The 22,086-nt window shown below is 42.4% G+C and overlaps 1 protein-coding gene across 4 annotated transcripts in view; it reads right to left on the bottom strand.

Moving 5' to 3' along the window:
- Nucleotides 1-4,913: 4,913 nt before the first annotated feature.
- The window catches only part of LOC137372878 (DEP domain-containing protein 1B-like), a 50,471-nt gene continuing 33,298 nt past the window's right edge, over nt 4,914-22,086 (bottom strand). For all 4 annotated transcript variants that reach the window (XM_068037258.1, XM_068037261.1, XM_068037259.1 and 1 more), the window contains 3 exons: nt 19,062-19,238; nt 18,740-18,925; nt 4,914-9,759 (listed from right to left, as the gene is read on the bottom strand). In XM_068037258.1, coding sequence (XP_067893359.1) covers nt 9,601-9,759; nt 18,740-18,925; nt 19,062-19,238 — 522 coding nt within the window. In that variant the 3' untranslated portion in view covers nt 4,914-9,600. The remainder of the gene's footprint in view (nt 9,760-18,739; nt 18,926-19,061; nt 19,239-22,086) is intronic.

The following is a 22,086-nucleotide window of genomic DNA, read 5'->3' as shown; positions in this document are numbered from 1 at the left end:
GTCACATGTAGGCCAGACCAGGCAAAGACAGCAGATTTCCTTCCCTAAAGGATATTAGTGAATCAGATGGGTTTTTATGACAATCATTAATAGCCAATTTCAGTAATGGCACCGTAAAGCTTTCAATTCCATATTTTTAAATAGTTAATTGAATTCAACTTCCACCAGCTGCCCTGGTGGGATATGAACCAATGGTATGTTGCCTCCCAGGTGCACGGGTCAGGGATGTCTCAGATCGGCTGCAGAACATTCTGAAGGGGGAGGGTGAACAGCCAGTTTTCGTTGTGCACATAGACACCAATGATATAGGTAAAAAACAGGATGAGGTCCTACAAGCAGAATCTAGGGAGTTAGGAGCCAAATTAAAAAGTAGGACCTCAGAGGTAGTAATCTCAGGATTGCTACCAGTGCCACGTGCTAGTCAGAGTAGAAATGAAAGAATAGTCAGGATGAATGCGTGGCTTGAGAGATGGTGCAGGAAGGAGGGGTTCAGATTTTTGGGACATTGGGACCGGTTCTGGGGGAGGTGGGACTATTACAAATTGGACGGTCTACACCTGGGCCGGACTGGAACCAATGTCCTTGGGGGTGCTTTTGCTAACGCTGTTGGGGAGGGTTTAAACTAATGTGGCAGGGGGATGGGAACCAAATGAGGTCAGTGGACAGTAAGGAGGTAGTAACTAAAGCCTGTAAGGAACTAGATAATGAAGTCAGCGTGACGAAGGGGAAGAGTAGGCAGGGAGCAGATGATGAACGCAAAGGGACTGCTGGTCTGAGGTGCATTTGTTTTAATGCAAGAAGTGTAGTAGGTAAGGCAGATGAACTTAGGGCTTGAATTAGTACCTGGGAGTATGATGTTATTGCTATTACTGAGACTTGGTTGAGGGAAGGGCACGATTGGCAACTAAATATCCCAGGATATCGATGCTTCAGGCAGGATAGAGAGGGAGGTAAAAGGGGTGGAGGAGTTGCATTACTGGTCAAAGAGGATATCACAGCTGTGCTGAAGGAGGGCACTATGGAGGACTCGAGCAGTGAGGCAATATGGGCAGAACTCAGAAATGGGAAGGGTGCGGTAACAATGTTGGGGCTGTACTACAGGCCTCCCAACAGCGAGCATGAGATAGAGGTACAAATATGTAAAGAGATTATGGAAAGATGTAGGAGCAACAGGGTGGTGGTGATAGGAGATTTTAATTTTCCCAACATTGACTGGGATTCACTTAGTGTTAGAGGTCTAGATGGAGCAGAATTTGTCAGGAGCATCCAGGAGGGTTTTCTAGAGCAGTATGTAAATAGTCCAACTCGGGAAGGGGCCATACTGGACCTGGTGTTGGGGAATGAGCCCGGCCAGGTGGTTGAAGTTTCAGTCGGGGACTACTTTGGGAATAGTGATCACAATTCCGTAAGCTTTAAAATACTCATGGACAAAGACGAGAGTGGTCCTAAAGGAAGAGTGCTAAATTGGGGGAAGGCCAACTATACCAAAATTCGGCAGGAGCGGGGGAATGTAGATTGGGAGCAGCTGTTTGAAGATAAATCCACATTTGATATGTGGGAGGCTTTTAAAGAGAGGTTGATTAGCGTGCAGGAGAGACATGTTCCTGTGAAAATGAGGGATAGAAATGGCGAGATTAGGGAACCATGGATGACAGGTGAAATTGTGAGACTAGCTAAGAGGAAAAAGGAAGCATACATAAGGTCCAGGTGGCTGAAGAAAGACGAAGCTTTGGAAGAATATCGGGAATGTAGGACCAATCTGAAAAGAGGAATTAAGAGGGCTAAAAGGGGTCATGAAATATCTTCAGCAAACAGGGTTAAGGAAAATCCCAAAGCCTTTTATTCATATATAAGGAGAAAGAGGGTAACTAGAGAAAGGATTGACCCACTGAAGGACAAAGGAGGAAAATTATGCGTGGAGTCAGAGAAAATGGGTGAGATTCTAAACGAATACTTTGCATCGGTATTCACCGAGGAGTGGGACATGACGGATGTTGAGGTTAGGGATAGATGTTTGATTACTCTAGGTCAAGTCGGCATAAGGAGGGAGGAAGTGTTGGGTATTCTAAAAGGCATTAAGGTGGACAAGTCCCCAGGTCCGGATGGGATCTATCCCAGGTTACTGAGGGAAGCGAGAGAGGAAATAGCTGGGGCCTTAACAGATATCTTTGCAGCATCCTTAAACACGGGTGAGGTCCCCTTGTTTAAGAAGGGTAGCAGGGATAATCCAGGTAATTATAGACCGGTGAGCCTGACGTTAGTGGTAGGGAAGCTGCTGGAGAAGATACTGAGGGATAGGATCTATTCCCATTTGGAAGAAAATGGGCTTATCAGTGATAGGCAACATGGTTTTGTGCAGGGAAGGTCATGTCTTACCAACTTAATAGAATTCTTTGAGGAAGTGACAAAGTTGATTGATGAGGGAAGGGCTGTTGATGTCATATACATGGACTTCATTAAGGCGTTTGATAAGGTTCCCCATGGTAGGTTGATGGAGAAAGTGAAGTCGCATGGGGTCCAGGGTGTACTAGCTAGATGGATAAAGAACTGGCTGGGCAACAGGAGACAGAGAGTAGCAGTGGAAGGGAGTTTCTCAAAATGGAGACGTGTGGTGTTGCACAGTGATCCGTGCTGGGACCACTGTTGTTTGTGATATACATAAATGATTTGGAGGAAAGTATAGGTGGTCTGATTAGCAAGTTTGCAGACGACACTAAGATTGGTGGAGTAGCAGATAGTGAAGGGGACTGTCAGAGAATACAGCAGAATATAGATAGATTGGAGAGTTGGGCAGAGAAATGGCAGATGGAGTTCAATCAGGGCAAATGCGAGGTGATCCATTTTGGAAGATCCAATTCAAGAGTGAACTATACAGTAAATGGAAAAGTCCTGGGGAAAATTGATGTACAAAGAGATTTGGGTGTTCAGGTCCATTGTTCCCTGAAGGTGGCAACGCAGGTCAATAGAGTGGTCAAGAAGGCATACGGCATGCTTTCCTTCATCGGACGGGGTATTGAGTTCAAGAGTTGGCAGGTCATGTTACAGTTGTTTAAGACTTTGGTTCGGCCACATTTGGAATACTGCGTGCAGTTCTGGTCACCACATTACCAAAAGGATGTAGATGCTTTGGAGAGGGTGCAGAGGAGGTTCACCAGGATGTTGCCTGGTATGGAGGGCGCTAGATATGAAGAGAGGTTGAGTAGATTAGGATTATTTTCATTAGAAAGACAGAGGTTAAGGGGGGACCTGATTGAGGTGTACAAAATCATGAGGGGTATAGACAGGGTGGATAGCAAGAAGCTTTTTCCCCCAGAGTGGGTGATTCAATTACTCGGGGTCACGAGTTCAAAGTGAGAGGGGAAAAGTTTAGGGGGGATATGCGTGGAAAGTTCTTTACGCAGAGGGTGATGGGTGCCTGGAACGGGTTGCCAGCGGAGGTGGTAGACGCGGGCACGATAGCGTCTTTTAAGATATATCTAGGCAGATACATGAATGGGCAGGAAGCAAAGAGATACAGACCCTTAGAAAATAGGCGACAGGTTTAGATAGAGGATCTGGATCGGCGCAGGCTTGGAGGGCCGAAGGGCCTGTTCCTGTGCTGTAATTTTCTTTGTTCTTTGTCCCCAGAGCATTAGCCTGGGCCTCTGGATTACTAGTTCAGTGACATTACCACTACGCCACCATCTCCCCTAAACCTGATCCTTTATAAAGCTCTGCTTTGGCCACAACTGGAGTATTGCATCCAGTTCTGGTCACCGCACTTTAGGAAGGATGAGAGGGTCCTTGAGAGGGTGTAGAGGAGATTTACCAAAATGATTTCAGGGGTGAGGGATTTTTAGCTACAAGGTTAAGTTAGAGAAGCTGGTGCTATTTTCCTTGGAACAAAGGAGATCGAGGGGAGATTTGATAGAGGTGTAGAAGAATATGACAAGTTTCGACAAGGGTCGACAAAAAAGCTGTTCCCATTAGCTGATGGTACAAGGACTAGGGGACAGACTTAAGGTTTTGGGCAAAAGGTGCAGGAGGCATGCGAGGAAAAGCTCTCATCAGCGAGTAATAATGACTTGGAACTTGCTGCCTGCTAGGGTGGTGGCAGCTGAGATGATCAATAGTTTCAAAAGGAAATTGGATGAGCACTTGAGGGAAATAAAACTTGCAGGTCTACGGAGATAGAGCAGGGGATGGGACTGACTGGCATGGACTCGATGGGCTGAATGGACTCCATCTGTGCCATAAATGTCTATGACTAAACATACATACACATCCCACCACATCCAATATATGCACCAGCTATACATCCCTTCGCGGCACATTGCCCTCTCTTTTCACAGAAGACTGCACATAATGCCAGGAGTTCCCAACATCTCTCTGTCAATGTCTGACCCACTGGACATCAGTGGCACAGGCAGAGCCATAAGTATCCCTTCATTCAACTCAGCAAGTACGCAATTAGCTTAGAAACATTACCTACATTCTCAAGACTGCTCATAGATTATCACCAGAGCCAGTGATTTTAGTTTTCACAGAAAAACTGGACAAAATGTCAGGAATAAACTACTGGTATAAATCCTGTAATCCCTATGTAATAAAAAAGTAATGTTCAACCACTGTAAACCACTACTATTTATAATCACTATATGTTATAAATGGACAGAATCATGGAATGTGATCCGCAAAACACTGCTAAAAATTCCAGAATCCCACAAAATAAAATTTTACTTATTCAGTTCCTGTAAAAGTGGTCTTGATCACTATGCTTTTGTAAGATGAAATAAAAATAAAATGTTTACATATTACATATGTTGCATACAATTGTTTTAAATACTTAATTGAAAAGCAGTACAATGGAGGCAAAACAATTACATTTAACTAGACAAAAGTTTTAATCAAGCAGATTTTATTGAAATTGCTCTCTCAGGTTAGATTTCTTTGGCACCTTGGGTTCAACAATCTGTACAAGGAAAATATGCTGCTCACAACTAATCTGTGAAAGAGTATGCATGTTCCCTGACACATAAAGCATACTACCATGATTTAATAAGCAATCATTGCTAAATTATACAAAGATATCTTGCATTTGCTTTACAACAGTGCTATGCTTATGAAAACTTCTAGCGTAGAATTAATTTTAAATTAAAAAGATTATACCAGTGTTTGCACCTAATACTGGAAAACAGATATAGGTGATTGGAGTTTAATCTAGGGATCTATAATGGAAGAGTGCTAAATTTAATATACAGCAATGGATTTAAAACATAATTAAATATATAAATAATAGGAAACGCATTTTCTAAGCCCTCCTGATAAGGACTCAAGACATTCAAAAGGCATGTTTGCCTGAACATGCTGTTCTTTACATGCTATATACAGAATATATATTTCACAGCAAGCTAGAATATATAAAATGCTTAAATGCAATCAAGCAGTAATTCCAGTTTATTCAACGTCACAATAAGTGTAGCCACTAGTGACCAAAAGTTGACTCTTCACAATCAGGTACAGTAATCCTTATTCTTAACTCTATATGCCATAGATAGCCAAAGGGACAACTGTGGAGATGCATTTTATATGCAGTCCACAGGCCTTTTGCCCAGATCACACAAGGGTACCCTTACACCATTAGTACATCAGACAGCCAATAATTATTAAAAAAAGGGAATAATTTTCTTCCAAGGTACACAGTACTCAAAGAATAAGGTCAATCATGATCATCTCATTTCTAAAGAACTATTTATTGATATATTACAATTGAGACTGAAAATAGCATGTCTATATGCATAAGTGCACACATACATATACCAGAATCCCAAATTATTCTGGAAGGTAGGAAGTGTTCATGGAGGATAATTTCATCTTTGAAGAAAGCTTCTTTATAGGAGGAAGACCTATCTACTTCGGATGCTAAGCAAATGACAGAAGTTCTATGAAACAGTAGGTCCTTTTTAAGCAGGCAGATCTTGGGAACTTCTACAAAAGATGCACAGGTGCTCAATGTAGGTCCCATGCCAATCCCCTCTCCCTACAAAGATTCAAGATTACAATAGTACTAGAAGCCCAACAATACTAAAATTAAGTTAACCCGGGGAAATGTGACAACATCAGTGTGGAGTGACAGTAGCAGGAAAGTGCTGCCCCAACAATCCTCTGGCAGTAAATACATTACTGAGAAAATGCCAGTCGCCTCTTTTGGAAGATTAGTTAGCTGTTGGAGGTTCTCCACAATAGGAATTGCTGGGCTCAAGTGGCTGTGTAATTGACATTCATCAATTTGCCCACTGTATAAAATTAGCTCACTAATTTGAATATGACCATTTGGGACTGTACCATGCTCTTGTGTAATCTTAATATTCCAAGGTTTCTGTAATAGTGAAAATTACCAGGTTATGGAATGCTACTGTGCCTTGGTTTGAACAACACATGCCTGGTAACCAAACAAAAGATTACCATTTAGATAGGTTACCTAACCTTTCAAGAAGCATGTGGCTTTAACAAGCAACTTTGGGAGGTTTGTTGGATGTTTCTTTTGGCAGATTTCTTTAAATGCCCTCAAGTCAAGAGATGTATGCTGTAAATTCTGATTTTTGTGCTTGTAGATCAATCTTGCCTTACTTGAGTGATATACAGTGTTGTCACATGCTTCATCAGTTTTCCCTTGGACCTCTTACAAACCACCACAATCAACTGATGGACCTTGCAGACAGTACACCCCATAGACTAAGAAAAGTTGAATCACATTTTGGGATTTCTTACTATGCTGCTACAGGAGGATCTCCGTGTAATTGGTTGAAAAGCCATCAATAAGTTACATTTAAATTCTTAATGTGTTAATTTCAGAGCAGGAGAATGGGGAAATATAGATTAAGATTCAGATGAAGCATATAAACTGGAGTACTGTAACCAATCAAAAAACTAGTTTAGAGATTCTAATGAACACCTTTTATCAGTAGGCTATTAATTTGTGCCCAGCATTAGTTATCTGGGAAGAATTCATTCTTGGCTGGGAGGTAGCTGGTTTTATTGACAAAGCTACCTGCAAATCACTTATTAGGGAATAAGTCAGTGTGACACCACCTTTTGAGTTCCTGTGAGAATAATACGTGGTTTATTATATATTTTCTCTCAATTATCAGAGAAAAGAATTTAGTGGAAAGATTTATTTACAATAAATAAAGCTAACAGAGGGTTGATGAAGTTGGGGTTGCAGATGGTTTATATATGAATTTCAAAAGGCACCACACAAGACAAGACGTATTTGGAAAACAGAAGCACTTAGTATTAAACAGTGGTGGCACCTTGGGAACTAAATTGGCAAAGGGATAGGAGACAGAGAGAAGTGGCAAAGCGATGTTTTTCTGACCGAAGAGAAGTATGCAATGCAGTCACCCAGATGTTGGTATTGGGACCAATGCTTTTCTCATTATATACAAACAACCTGAATTTATGCAGACAGAGTACAATTTCAAAGTTTGTGGATGATACAAGACTGGCAACAATGTAAATAATGAGCAGGATAGTCAGAGACTTCAGGAAGACATAGACAAACTGGTGAAATGGACAAACATATGGCAGATGCAATTTAATACAGAAAAATGTGAAGTGATACACTTTAGGAGAAACAACATGGAAAGGCAGTATAATCTAAATGGTACTATGTTGAGAGGGGATGGTTAAGAGCAGAGGGAACGGTGGGTGCATATTCACAAACTTTTGAAGGTGGCAGGACAAGTTAATCAGGTGGTTAACAGTTTAAGACGACATGGCTTTGTAAATAAATGCTGTGTAATTAAAGGCAAAAATAAGGAAGTCATGCTAAACTTTCACAAATCTCTGGTTAGACCTCCACTGAAATATTGCATACAATTCTGGGCATCACACAGGGAGGATATCAAAGCAATGGAGAGAGTGTACAGAGGAAGTTTACCAGAATTATACTAGGAATGAGGAAGTTCAGTTAGGTGGAGAGATTGGGGAAGCTGGAATTGTTCACCTTAGTGCAGTACAAGGTAATGGGAGATCTGATAAAGCCATTCAAACTAGAGAGGTTTTAATCGAGCAAATAGTGAAAAACAGTCCCTTCTGACAAATGGGTCAGTAACCAAAAATCACAGATTTAAAATAATTGGCAAAAGTAGAGGGGAAATGAGGAGATTTTTTTCCACACAAAAGAGTTAAGATCTGGAATACACTACCCAAAAGGATGGTGGAATCAGTTTCCATAACAACTTTTGAAAGACAATTGGACACTTATTTGAAGAGGACTAATTTGCAGGGTTATGGGGAAACAGCTAGGTATGGGACTAAATTGGACAGTTCTTTCAAACAGCCAGCAATTGGTTGCAACCATTGCAGCATACCACAATGCTGAACTAGGGTATGGTACCTTGCAGGAGCACAGAAGGCAACATCTCCTTGGAGTAACACCATCTTGTCTATTGCAGCCAAAGGAGGGTTGGTTGCGGAGCTGCTCAAGCACTTGTCTGAAGACTCAAATCAGCATCAAGTTTAAATTTCTTCTCATTTTGACCTATTTCTCAATTTCCTTTAATTTTCCCCATGGATTATTTCATTTACATACAATTCTATTTTTTTGTTTCTTGTGTCCACTCTCATCTTTTCTAAGCTTGTAACTGAGGTTATGAATAATTATACAAATGAGCTTAAATCAAATAATTGAGTACTATCTGTACTTGAGTTTCAGACAGACGTTAAATGTTGAACCACTCAGCAAACTTGCATGTGAAAATGAAAATCAGCCTCCACTTAGTTTTAAGAAATGCTTTTTGAGCAGTAGACCAACAGGATAAAGCATACTAGAGAAGGGGGTTCATATAGTATATGAGAACAAGTTTGAATAATTCCTTAAATCTCTTCTAATAAGCAAAACTAGAATTAGCTAGTAAACTACGCAAGAACAATTAAGAGGCATTAGTGTAAGTTTCTAAATCTATCAAGTTGGTTAATTTTTTTTTTTTTAAAAGCAGAAACATTTCAACATTTGATGCTACCGACTTATCACGTATAGTTATGGCATAAGAAGTCAATCATTCTATTACTTTGGTAGTATGTTACTATGTTCGGTCTTGTCAGTCACAATTTGAAAACATGTGCATCATACATTAACAATTCAATGCATTACAAAGGCACTTTTACACAAGGATTATTTAACAACTCAGCAGGCCCAACGAGACTTAAAACAGATCCATAATTATTGCCTGCAAGACAAAAGATACATCTATGTAATAGATTAATTCATTGGTGTAATATTTAATGTGTACAGTACTTGAAATCTACTCTATAACAAAAGAGGAAAGTCTGCAACCACTGGAAATCTGAAATAGATGGAAATACTCAATAGGCTAGCACCTGTAAAGGGAAGAGAGGTTTTCAGAAAAAGGGGTTCACCCAAATACTGATTTGACATCTATTTACAGATATTGATTGATCTGTTCTGCATATCCATGCTTCTGTTTTTGTCCCTCACTCCTACGGAAATGATTCGTACCCCTTCTATAAAGTTTCACTTCATATAGGCAGACCATGGAAGTTACTTGAAGAAGATTTGTGCAAATAGCTTTAAAAACCTGATCTTATTTGCTTTATTCAGTATCTCAGGCTCTGCATTTTCTGAAAGCTTTTAAGTGGTTTCTTCATTGTAATCAGCATTGGTGGCTTGATCTTGGGTTTATCCTGGAAGAGCTTGGCCTCGCTGTCAGTTGTGGGGAAGCGGTTTTGATAGATTTCTGGATATTCTTTTTGGAACTGAAAGAAAATCATTTTTTTTTTAAAAAAGAGAAAATGCGTTAATAGAAATCTCTACCAATTCTAAGAGTTATATCTAGTTAAAGTATTTGAAAAAGATTCTTCCTAAAGGTAGATAATTTAACATTGGAAGTTCTAGTTTCATATATAAATATGACACTGCTGTATTCACATCTGGGAATGCACCCAAATGCACTAATTCGTGTTCAATGTGGTCAGGTGACTATTCCCAACTCTGCAGTGTACAAGCCCCAATTCTATTCTGTACATGGGTTCATTGTTAACTCTTCCTGTTGGCGGGGTGGCAGAGATAAACAGGCAGCAGAAGGTTGTCTGCTGATTTTATAGCCCGCCTGATTTCCATCTATTTCAGACAGTGGAAAAGAAATTTGGGTAGATTGCAAAATGGTTGGCCAACCATTTTACAAATACTAGTAAAGGTAACTGCAAACTTTTTGAAATCAATACTTTTGCATATTACACACAGTAATTAGTTCAGACCTGAGAGGATGTTACTCTTTAGACATTGAGGAAATTTGCACATTTTCAGGTTCATGTAATAAGTATCCCAATATGGCCCTTTCCTATCCTGAGTGGTGTGAAACAGGGCTGTGTTCTTGCACCTACACTGTTTGGGACCTTCTTCTCCCTGCTGCTCTCACACGCATTCAAGTCTTAAGAAGGAATTTTCCTCCACACAAGATCAGATGGCAGGTTGTTCAACCTTGCCCGTCTAAGAGCGAAGACCAAAGTACAGAAGGTCCTCATCAGGAAACTCCTCTTTGCTGACGATGCCGCATTAACATCCCACACAGAAGAGTGTTTGCAAAGACTCATCGACAGGATTGTGGCTGCCTGCAATGAATTTGGCCTAACCATCAGCCTCAAGAAAACGAGCATCATGGGACAGGACGTCAGAAATGCTCCATCCATCAATATCGGCGACCACACACTGGAAGTGGTTCAAGAGTTCACCTACCTAGGCTCAACTACACCAGTAACTTGTCTCTCGATGCAGAAATCAACAAGAGCATGGGAAAGGCATCTGCTGCTATGTCCAGACTGGCGAAGAGAGTGTGGGAAAATGGCTCACTGACACGGAACACAAAAGTCCGAGTGTATCAAGCCTGTGTCCTCAGTACCTTGCTCTACGGCAGCGAGGCTTGGACAACGTATGTCAGCCAAGAGCAACGTCTCAATTCATTCCATCTTTGCTGCCTCCGGAGCATCCTTGGCATCAGGTGGCAGGACCGTATCTCCAATGCAGAAGTCCTCAAGGCGGCCAACATCCCCAGCGTATACACCCTACTGAGCCAGCAGCGCTTGAGATGGCTTGGCCATGTGAGCCGCATGGAAGATGGCAGGATCCCCAAGGACACATTGTACAGCGAGCTCGTCACTGGTATCAGACCCACCGGCCGTCCATGTCTCCACTTTAAAGACGTCAGCAAACGCGACATGAAGTCCTGTGACATTGATCACAAGTCGTGGGAGTCAGTTGCCAGTGATTGCCAGAGCTGGCTGACAGCCATAAAGACAGGGCTAAAAGAGTGGCGAGTTGAAGAAACTTAGCAGTTAGCAGGAAAAAAGACAGAAACGCAAGGAGAGCCAACTGTGTAACAGCCCCGACAACCAATTTTTTCTGTAGCACCTGTGGAAGAATCTGTCACTCTAGAATTGGCCTTTATAGCCACTCCAGGCGCTGCTTCACAAACCACTGACCACCTCCAGGCGCTTACCCATTGTCTCGCGAGACAAGGAGGCCAAAGAAGAGAAGATGGCCCTTTTGACAATGACGACAACTTATATTTATATAGCACCTTTAACATAATAAAACGTCCCATGGCACTTCACAGAATCGTTACAGTGCAGGAGGCCGCCATTCGGCCCATCGTGTCTGCACCAGCTCTCTGAAAGAGCAATTTACTCAGTTCCATTCCCCCACCTTCTCCAAGTAACCCTGCATATTCTTCCTTTTCATATAACAGTTGAATTCCCTTTTGAATGCTTCAATTGAACCTGCCTCTACCACACTCACAGGCAGTGCATTCCAGACCTTAACCACGCTCTGCGTGAAAAAGGTTTTCCTCGTGTCACTTTTATTTTTCTTACCAAATACTTTAAATCTGTGCCCTCTCATTCTCGATCGTTTCACAAGTGGGAACTTCGCCAAATCTATTCATGTAACGGAAGTTCATCATCACTGGAACCATTCTTGTGACCCTTTTCTGCACTTTCCCCAATGCCTTCATATCTTTCCTAAAGTGTGGCACCCAGAACTGGACACAGAGTCCTGTCAGCTTGTTATATTTCCTATGAAATATTATATAATTTCACTGGGATTGGAAACTGTCAATATGAACAAATCAAAATGGTTTGGAAGGTCAGAGGGTGTTAGAACCTATCAGATAGATCAGATGACAGGATTGGATAACGTCTGCACCAATCAGATTTTAATATCTACCGCTGCCCATGACCCTTCGGCAGTCGGTTTTAAGATAAGCTCATAGTTTCTGAGAGTTGCAGTTACAGGTGGATTTAATGTTAGATATAAAATGTACCTTTTAAGATCATTTTATTCTCCTCAATAGCTGTTGCCTTAACTTAAGATTTATTATCTTCATAGGAGCTTTATAAAACAAAATACAACACCAAGTCACAAAAGGAGATATTAGACAGATTTTAAGGAGTGTCTTAAAGAAGGAAAGCATGGTGGAGAGACAGAGAGGTGTAGGAAGGGTGTTCTAGAGTTTGGGGCCTAGGCAACTGAAGGCGCGGCTACCAATAATGGGGCGATTAAAATCATGGATGCAGAAGAAGTCAGATTTAGACAAGTGCAGATATCTTGGAGGGTTGTGGGCTGGAGGAGTTTACAGAAATAGAGGGGTGTGAGGGCATGGAGGCTTTTGTAAACAAGGATGAGAATTTAAAAATCAAGACATTGCTTGACCGGGAGCCAATGTAGGTCAGCAAGCACAGGGGTGATAGGGGAATGGGACTTGGTGTGAGTTAAGACACGGGCAGCAGAGGTTTGGATGACCTCAAGTTTATGGAGAGTAGAATGTGGGAGATCAGCCAGGACTGCATTGGAATAGTCAAGTCTAGAGGTAATGAAGGCATGATTTTTGTTCTTTATTCATTTGTGGGATGTGGGCGTCGCTGGCTATGCCAGCATTTATTGCCCATTCCCAATTGCCCTTGAGGAGGTGGTGGTGAGCTGTCTTCTTGAACCGTTGCAGTTCTTGGGCTGTAGGTACACCAACAGTGCCGTTCGGAAGGGAGTTCCAGGATTTTGACCCAGCAACAGTGAAGGAATGGCAATATAGTTCCAAGTCAGGATGGTGTGCGGCTTGGAGGGGAACTTGCAGGTGGTGGTGTTCGCATGCATCTGCTGCTCTTGTCCTTCGAGGTGGTTGAGGTCACGGGTATGGAAGGTGCTGTCGAAGCAGCCTTGGTGAATTGCTGTAGTACATCTCGTAGATGGTACATACTGCTGCCACTGTGCATCGGTGGTGAAGGGAGCGAATGTGAAGCTGGTGGATTGGTGTCAATCAAGCAGACTGCTTTGTCCTTGTGAGTGTCGACTTCTTGTGTTGTTTGAGCTGCACCCATCCAGTCAAGTGGAGAGTATTCCATCACACTCCTGACTTGTGCCTTGTAAATGGTGGACAGGCACTGGGGAGACAGGGGGCAAGTTACTTGCCACAGCCTCTGACCAGCATTTATGTGGCTGGTCCAGTTCAGTTTCTGGTCAATGGTATTCCTGAACATGTTGATAGTGGGGGATTCAGCAATGGTAATGCCATTGAACATCAAGGGGAGATGGGTTAGATTCTCTCTTGTTTGAGATGGTAATTCCCTGGCACTTGTGTGGAGCAAATGTTACTTGCCACTTACTCGCCAAGCCTGGATGTTGTGCAGGTCTTGCTACATTTCTACACGGACTGCTTTAGTATCTGAGGAGTCACAAATGGTGTTGAATATAGTGCAGAGAACACCCGCACTTCTGACCTTATGATGGAGGGAAGGTCATTGATGAAGCAGCTGAAGATGGCTGGGCCTAGGACACTATCCTGAGGAACTCCTGCATGATGTCCTGGGACTGAGATGATTGACCTCCAACAATCACAACCATCTTCCTTTGTGCTAGGTATGACTCCAACCAACGGAGAGCTTTCCCCACTCCCCCCCGATTACCATTGACTCCAGTTTTGCTAGAGCTCCTTGATGCCATGCTCAGTCAAATGCTGCTTTGATGTCAAAGGCAGTCACTCTCACCTCACCTCTGGAGTTCAGCTCTTTTGTCAATGTTTGGACCAAGGCTGTAATGAGGTCAGGAGCCCTGGTGGAACCCAAACTGAGAGTCAGCGAGCAGGTTAGTGAGAGTCAGTGAGCAACTGCCACTTAATAGCACTGTCGACAACCTCTTCCACCACCTTGCTGACAAATGAGAGTAGACAGATAGAGCAGTAATAGGCCAGGTTCAATTTGTCCTGCTTTTTGTGGACAGGACATACCTGGGCAATTTTCCACACTGCCAGGTAGATGCCAGCATTGTAGCTGTACTGGAACAGCGTGGCTAGGGGCACAGCTAGACATGGAGCACAAGTCTTCAGGACTATTGCCGGAATGCTGTCAAGGCCCTAGTCTTTGCAGTATCCAATGCCTTCGGCTATTTCTTGACATCAAGTCGAGTGAATCGGATTGGCTGAAGCCGTGCATCGGTGATGCTGGGGACTTCAGAAGGATACAGAGATGGATCATCCACTCGACATTTCTGGCTCAAGATGGTGCAAATGCTTCAGCCTGGTCTTTTGCACTGATGTGCTAGACTCCCCCATGAATGAGTGTTTCAGCAGCAGATGAGCTGAGACAGGCATGAAGTTACGGAGGTGGAAATAGTGGTCTTAGTGATGGCACGAATGTGAGGTCGGAAGCTCACCACAGGGTCAATGTGACAAGTTTGCGAACAGACTGGCTTAATGTCAGACTTCTGCCAGAGTGAGGGATGGAGTTGGTGGCTAGGGAACGGGTTTGGAGCAGGGACCGAAAACAATGACTTCAGTCTTCCCAATATTTAATCAGAGGAAATTTCTGCACACCCAGTACTCGATGTCGTATAAAACAGTCTGATAATTCCGAAACAGTGGAGGAGTCAAGAGAAATGGTGGTGAGGTAGTGCTGGGTGTCATCAGCATACATGTGGAACCTGATGTGTTTTGGAATCATGTTGCGGAGGAGCAGCACGTAGAGGAGAAACAGGAGGAGGTCAAGGATAGATCCTTAAGGGGACACTAGAGGTAACAGCGCAGCAGCAGGAAGAGAAGACACTCAAGTGATTCTCTGGCTAGGATTAGATACACAAGAATGGAACCAGGTGAGAGCAGTCCCACCCAGCTGGACGACAGTGGAGAGGTGTTGGAGAAGGATGGTGTGGTCAACCAGGTCAAAGGCTGCAGACAGATTGAAAAGGACAAGGAGGGAATGTTTATCTTTGTCACAGTCATAGATGTCATTTGTGACTTTGATAAGAGCTGTGGCAGGGGCAGGAACTTGATGGGAGGGATTCAAATGTGGAGTTCTGGGAAAGATGGGAACAGATTTGAAAGGTGACAACATATTCAAGGACTTGATAGGAAAGGGAGGTTGCAGATGGGACAGTAGCTTGCAAGGGCGGTGGGGTCAAGTGTCAGGGATATAGTTATAGAACTTAAGTGACCGTTAAAAATAAAGAACGAGTGGAACAACTAATAAAAAATAAAGTTATTCATAGGATAGGGGCATTACTGGCAAGGCCAGTATTTATTGCCCATCCCCAATTGCTCGAGAAGGGCTGTAGTCCTTGTGATATGGGGTACACCCATAGTGCTGTTAGGGAGGGAGTCGCAGGATTTTGACCTAGCGACAGTGAAGGAATGGCAATATATTTCCAAGTCAGGGTGGTGTGTGGCTTGGAGGGGAACTTGCAGCTGGTGGTGTTCCCATGCACCTATTGTTCTCGTCCTTCTAGGTGGTAGAGGTCACAGGTTTGGTAGGTTGAAGGAGCCTTGGAAAGTTGTTGCAGTGCATTTGTAAATGGCACACAAGTTTGCTACTGTGTGCCTGTGATGGAGGGAGAAAATGTTTGAGGTGGTTGATGAGTCACCAATCAAGCGGGCTGCTTTGTCCTGGATGATGAAGATTCTAGAGTATTGCTGGAGCTGCACTCATCCAGGCAAGTGGAGAGTATTTCATCACACTCCCAACTTGTGCTTTGAAAATGGTGGACAGGCTTTAGGGAGTCAGGTGGTGAGTTACTCACCACATAATTCCCAGCCTCTGGCCTGCTCTTGTAAATGCATACTTTGCCATACAGGAAATTTAGTTTGCCTCCATCACAAGGTCAGAAGGGAGGTATTCGCGGATGACTGCACAGTGTTCAGTTCCATTCTTAACTCCTCAGATAATGAAGCAGTCTGTGCCTGCATGTAGCAAGACCTGGACAACATTCAGGCTTGGGCTGATAAGTAGCAAGTAACATTTGCATCATACAAGTGCCAGGCAATGACCATCTCCCCTTGACATTCAACAGCATTACCATCGCTGAATGCCCCAGCATCAACATCCTGGCTGTTACCATTGACAAGAAACTGAACCAGACCAGTCACATAAATACTATGGCGAGAAGAGCAGGTCAGAAGTTGGGAATTCTGCTGAGAGTAACTGACCCCGACACCCCAAAGCCTGTCCACTATCTATGAGGCACAAGTCAGGAGTGTGATGGAATACTCTCCACTTGCCTGGATGAGCACAGCTCCAACAACACTCAAGAAGCTAGACACTATCCAGGACAAAGCAGTCCACTTGATCAGCACCCCATCTATCACCTTAAAGATTCACTTCCTCCACCAGTATGTACAGTGTGTACTATATACGCCATGCACTACAGTAACTCACCAAGGCTCCTTCGACAGCACCTTCCAAATCTGTGACCTCTACTACCTAGAAGGACAAGGGCAGCTGATGCATGGGAACACCACCACCTGCAAGTTCTACTCCAAATCACTCACCATCCTGACTTCCTTCATGGTCACTGGGCCAAAAACCTGGAACTCCCTTCCTAACATCCGTATACCTACACCAGATGGACTGCAGCGGTTCAAGAAGGCAGCTCACCACTTCCTTTTCAGGGGCAATTAGGGATGTGCAACAGTGATATTTACATCCCATGAAAGAATAAAATAAAGCTGAACAGGCTGGGGCTCTTTTGTCTTAAAAAGAGAAGACTGAGGGGTGACCTGATGACAGGTCTTTTGATAAGGAGAATTTTTTTTTTAAAAGTATGATAATTCTAAATGTTGATGTTGAGAGAGACTTGGGTGGACTCATACAAAGAACACAAAGTTAGCATGCAGGTATAGCAAGCAATTAGGAAGGCAAATGTCATGTTGGCCCATATTGCAAAGGACTGGGCTACAAGAATAAGGAAGTTTTGCTACAATTGCATAGAGCTTTGGTGACACCACCCCTGTGTTAATTGTGTATCAATTGTTTATTTATATGCAGGTGGAGGATGTTAACTGGGGTCTTAATTAAGCATTGTAAGGAGACTCTTACTGAGACTGGTGGAGGGTTTTGAGTGAGGAGCTACATGTTTGTAATCCTTTTAATCAGTAAAATAAAAGTGAAAGTGAGTAAAGACAGACTCCAGCATTATCTTTCCACAACATGCTTTCAGGAATTTAACAACCTGGAGACTGTGTGCAGTTCTGGTCTCCATACTTCAAGAAGGATATACTTGCATTGGAGGCAGTACAGCAAAAGGTTCACTTGATTGGCTCCTGGGATAAGAGCGTTGTCCGATGATGAGGGGCTGGAGTAAATTGGAGTTTAGTTGAATGAGAGGTGATTTCTTTGAAACATAAAAGAATCTGAAGGGGCTTGACAGAGTAGACACTGGGAAGTTGTTTCCCCTGGCTGAGGAATCTAGAACATGGAGGCAATGTCTCAGGATAAGGGATAGAACATTTAGGACTGAGATGGGAAGAAATATCTTCACTCAGTGGGTTGTGAATCTTTGGAATTGTCTACTGCAGAGGGTTGTGGATATTCCATCGTTGAGTATATTTAAGGCTGAGATCGACAGATTTTTGGTCTCCGAGAATCAAGGGATATGGGGACCAAGCGGGAATGTGGAGCTGAGGCAGAAGATCATCCTTGATTGCATTGAAGCAGAACAGGCTTGAGGGGCCATATGGTCTACCCCTGCTCCTATTTTTTATGTTCTTATAATGAAAGGGTTTGATAGGGTAGATGTGGAGAAAATGTTTCCACACGTGGGGGGTATCCAAAACTAGAGGCCATAAATATAAGATAGCCACTAATAAATCCAAGTTGGGCCAAATGGCTAGTTTCTGAGCCCATATCCTTACAATAGAACAAAAAATTTCCTGAAAGACTGCATGTCAAGGAACTGTGCAAATTGACAGACATTCATTCGGTGAATGCAAGAATAATCTATTATAGAGTTGCAGCGCACCATCATTCTCTAGCTAATGCTTATGGACAACTCAGCCCACTGAAGTCATGATTTTCAGATACATAGATTTGCACAAGTTTTTTGTGACCAGTGGAATCTACACACATGCAAATAAGGTAGATTACACAACACCAGGAAATAAGATGTTACAGAATCAAATTTTCTCAGTGGTTCTGTAAGCATAATTTTAATTAATTTTAAATAGCCTTCGAGCCAAGACTGGGTAAATTTGAATTTAGAACTCCCTTAGAGAAATGATTTGAAACATTTGTGCAACAGAACAAAATTCAAGTAACATTTCAAGGCCTACTGAGTCGAAGGAACTGTGCCCTTTTCTGCAAAAGGCTGGTACAGGTCATTTACTTAGCCACTTCTCAAATTGACTTTTGGATTATTTGAGCAATTATCCCTGCCCATCCAAAAAAAAAACACACCACCTAAAAAGGTACTTCCTTTGCTTACTTGTTTAAGCTTTTTCCTCCTGTCTTTAACTGACAATTTCTTGTCCTCTACAATATTTTCCAACAACTCAGCTATGGCAACCTGAGACACAGAAACCTTTTGCTCTTCAAATTCTTTGGTGCTTATCTGTTGGCAGAATGTATACATTGGCACTGCAGCATTTATGTCTGTGCATGGATATGTAATCTGAAAACCAATAAGCATAAATTAATACACAGAATTCAAAGTGCTAAAAGTATGTTTAACTGAGATTCATATTACTGCTGTGTTGCATGTAGTTAAAACACATCCTTTCAAAATGATTAACAGAAGTGTAACATACCTGGAATTTTTGAAGATGATTGATGTGATCGTTAACAGCATTCTGCAAATAGGTTGGTACCTGCAGAATCTCTTGATGGTGGTCCAACATGAAGGAAACAAGTCGTGTGCCTAGTAATTCGTCAAGGTCAACTTCTTTTTCACAGCGTAGTATACAACGTGAAAAAGTTTGAACCACCTGTTAAGTAAACCAAGGTGTGCAATCAAGGAATAACATGCTAATTCTCATCTTTCACTATTTTCTCCTTTTCACCCAACAGTTTTTCTACCCCCCCACAAAGGGCGAAACTTGGTATAGAGCGACAGATCAACTGTACGTCACTCAAATGGCCATTCTTCACAACTATACCTATATGATGAGTGTCAGCAGACTATTTGACCTTGATGGTGGTAATGGTGGGTAGGCCTTACACTCAGCCCTAATCTAGTTCTCATCTGATGTCCACACACAAAGTTCCAAGCAGGGGACATTGGGACTGGATAGTAATTTGAGCATAAGTTCTGGCTGATTTTTCCGTTACATGACAAAGTAAAAGTGTTCCACTCCCAGCTGTGGCATTCTTCATTTTTATGAAGAGACTTGAGGAAAAAAAAATCAAAGATGATGCAACCCAGGAAATGGTGAAAGAGGAGGTAATTAAGACAATAGAAGGGTTTAAAATCGATAGGAAGGACGTATTAGATAGGCTATCTGTACTTAAACTGGATAAAGCACCAGGGCCGGATGAGATGCATCTGAGGATAGAGGGAAGTGAGGGTGAAAATTGCGGAGACACTGGCCATAATTTTTCAGTCTTTCTTAGACTCGGGGTGGTGCCAGAGGATTGGAGAATTGTTAACATTACACCCTTGTTCAAAAAAAGAGTCTAAAGATATGCCCAGCAACTACAGGCGAGTCAGTTTAACTCAGTTTGCTGATGACACAAAGATAGGTAGGAAAGTAAGTTGCGAACAGCACATGAGGCGGCTACAAAGGGATATAGATAGGTTAAGTGAATGGGCAAAGATCTGGCAAATAGAGTATAATGTGGACAAATGTGAAATTGTCCATTTTGGCAGGAAGAATAAAAAAAGCATATTATCTAAATGGTGAGAGTTGCAGAGCTCTGAGATGCAGAGGGATCTGGGTGTCCTAGTGCATGAATCGCAAAAGGTTAGTATACAGGTACAGCAAGTAATTAGGAAAGCTAATAGAATGTTATTGTTTATTGCGAGGGGAATTGAATACAAAAGTAGGGAGGTTATGCTTCAGGGCAATGGCGAGACCATATCTGGAGTACTGTGTACAGTACTGGTCGCCTTATTCAAGGAAGGATGTAAATGTGTTGGAAGCGGTTCAGAGAAGGTTTACTAGACTAAGTGCAACTTGAACAGAGTGCTGGGAGGTCAGTGAGCTGAGGGAATCTTAAATTGCTTTCTAAAAATCTAATTTTGTTTGCATTTAACTGAAAGTTACTGTGTAAATTCTAAATTTCATCCAGGGGCCTAAACAGGGATATACATGCTATCCACTGGGGAACAGCTGTAGTTAGTTAATTAAGGAAACTAGCTTGAACTGCTTCTTCTGTACCTGGGCTCAGCTAATCGCTTTAGTTTCAGATCATGTAAATACAGGCATCTCAGTGCAACTTTAACAGAGTGCTGGGAGTTCGATGAGTTGAGGGAGTTGGGTGATGAGGGGAAGGAGGTGCCCCTTTGTTTTTTCTAACTTTTTCAGCCTGTAGGATTTGGTTATTACTCTATTACAGGGGAAGAAGCTAGCTGTTTGGTGAGTATCTGGTACGTGGTTATGGTCTATTCTATTCCCAAGGTTTAAAACAGTACAGGAATTGGTGGTTTATACCTGAAAATAAACAATTGAATAAAATAAGTAGTTAATTATGACACATTAAGGATAGTAGGACATCCGAGCCAGATTCTGTGGTCACTCCCAACTGGAATCACTGACTTGCAATCAGGAGAGCGTATTCCCAAACTGGGCCCAGCGGCCCCAGCAGCCAATTGTAGCACACCTACTGTCAAACTGCATGTGATCAGCTAACTTAAATATATTCAAGAAGGAGATAGATATATTTCTTAATGCCAAAGGGATCAAGGGATATGGAGAAAAAGTGGGAACAGGGTACTGAATTAGACGATCAGTCATGATCCTTTTTGAATGGCGGAGAAGGCCTGAAGGGCCAAATGGCCTACTCCTCCTCCTATTTTCTATGTTTCCAAGTTTAACTCAGTACAGACTGGGATCAGATCTGGTATCCTCCCTGTCAGTTACGTGTATGGTTTTCCTCCTCATTGCCTTAATCAGCTGAGCTATTGGGGATGTTATACCTTCAATAAGAACATAATACCCCACCAGTGTCTATAATTTTGATTCTTTTTAAAAAATATACACAATATTTGTGTTTTGTGTCAGTCCTTTCTCTAGTGAAGAGGAGTTTAGGCAACTTGCTCTTTAAACACACGAAGTCTGATGGTGATCACATCTTTAAAGATTATGCCATGCTCAAGACAAAAATAAAATAATAAAATGTGATCATAAAACACATAGGCTGGAGATTTCTGTGCTTGTACTCATCAATGCAGTATATCAGTGTCAGAACAGTGGGAGGCATTCAAAGGGGAGATTCAAGGGGTTCAGAGTAAACATGTTCCCACAAGGAAAAAGGGTGAGGCGACCAAATCTAGAGCCCTATGGATGTCAAGGAGCCTACAAGCCAAGGCAGCAAAGGAAAGCTTATGTTCGACACCGAGAACTCAATACTACAGAAAGCCGAGAGGAGTATAGAAAGTGGAGGGATGAAATCAAAAAGGAAATTAGGAAAGCAAAGAGAGGGCATGAAAGAATATTGGCAAGCAAAATCAAGGTGAACCCAAATATGTTTTATCAATACATTAAGAGTAATAGGATAACTAAGGAGAGAGTAGGGCCCATAAAAGACCAAAAAGGTAACCTATGTATAGGAGCGGAAGATATTGGTATGGCTCTTAATGAATACTTTGCGTCAGTCTTCACAAAGGAGGGGGAT

The sequence above is a fragment of the Heterodontus francisci genome, chromosome 8, assembly GCF_036365525.1.
Source record: "Heterodontus francisci isolate sHetFra1 chromosome 8, sHetFra1.hap1, whole genome shotgun sequence".
Taxonomy (NCBI): Eukaryota; Metazoa; Chordata; class Chondrichthyes; order Heterodontiformes; family Heterodontidae; genus Heterodontus; species Heterodontus francisci.
Note: the sequence above shows the minus strand (reverse complement) of the source record. Positions and strands in the feature narration are given on the sequence as shown.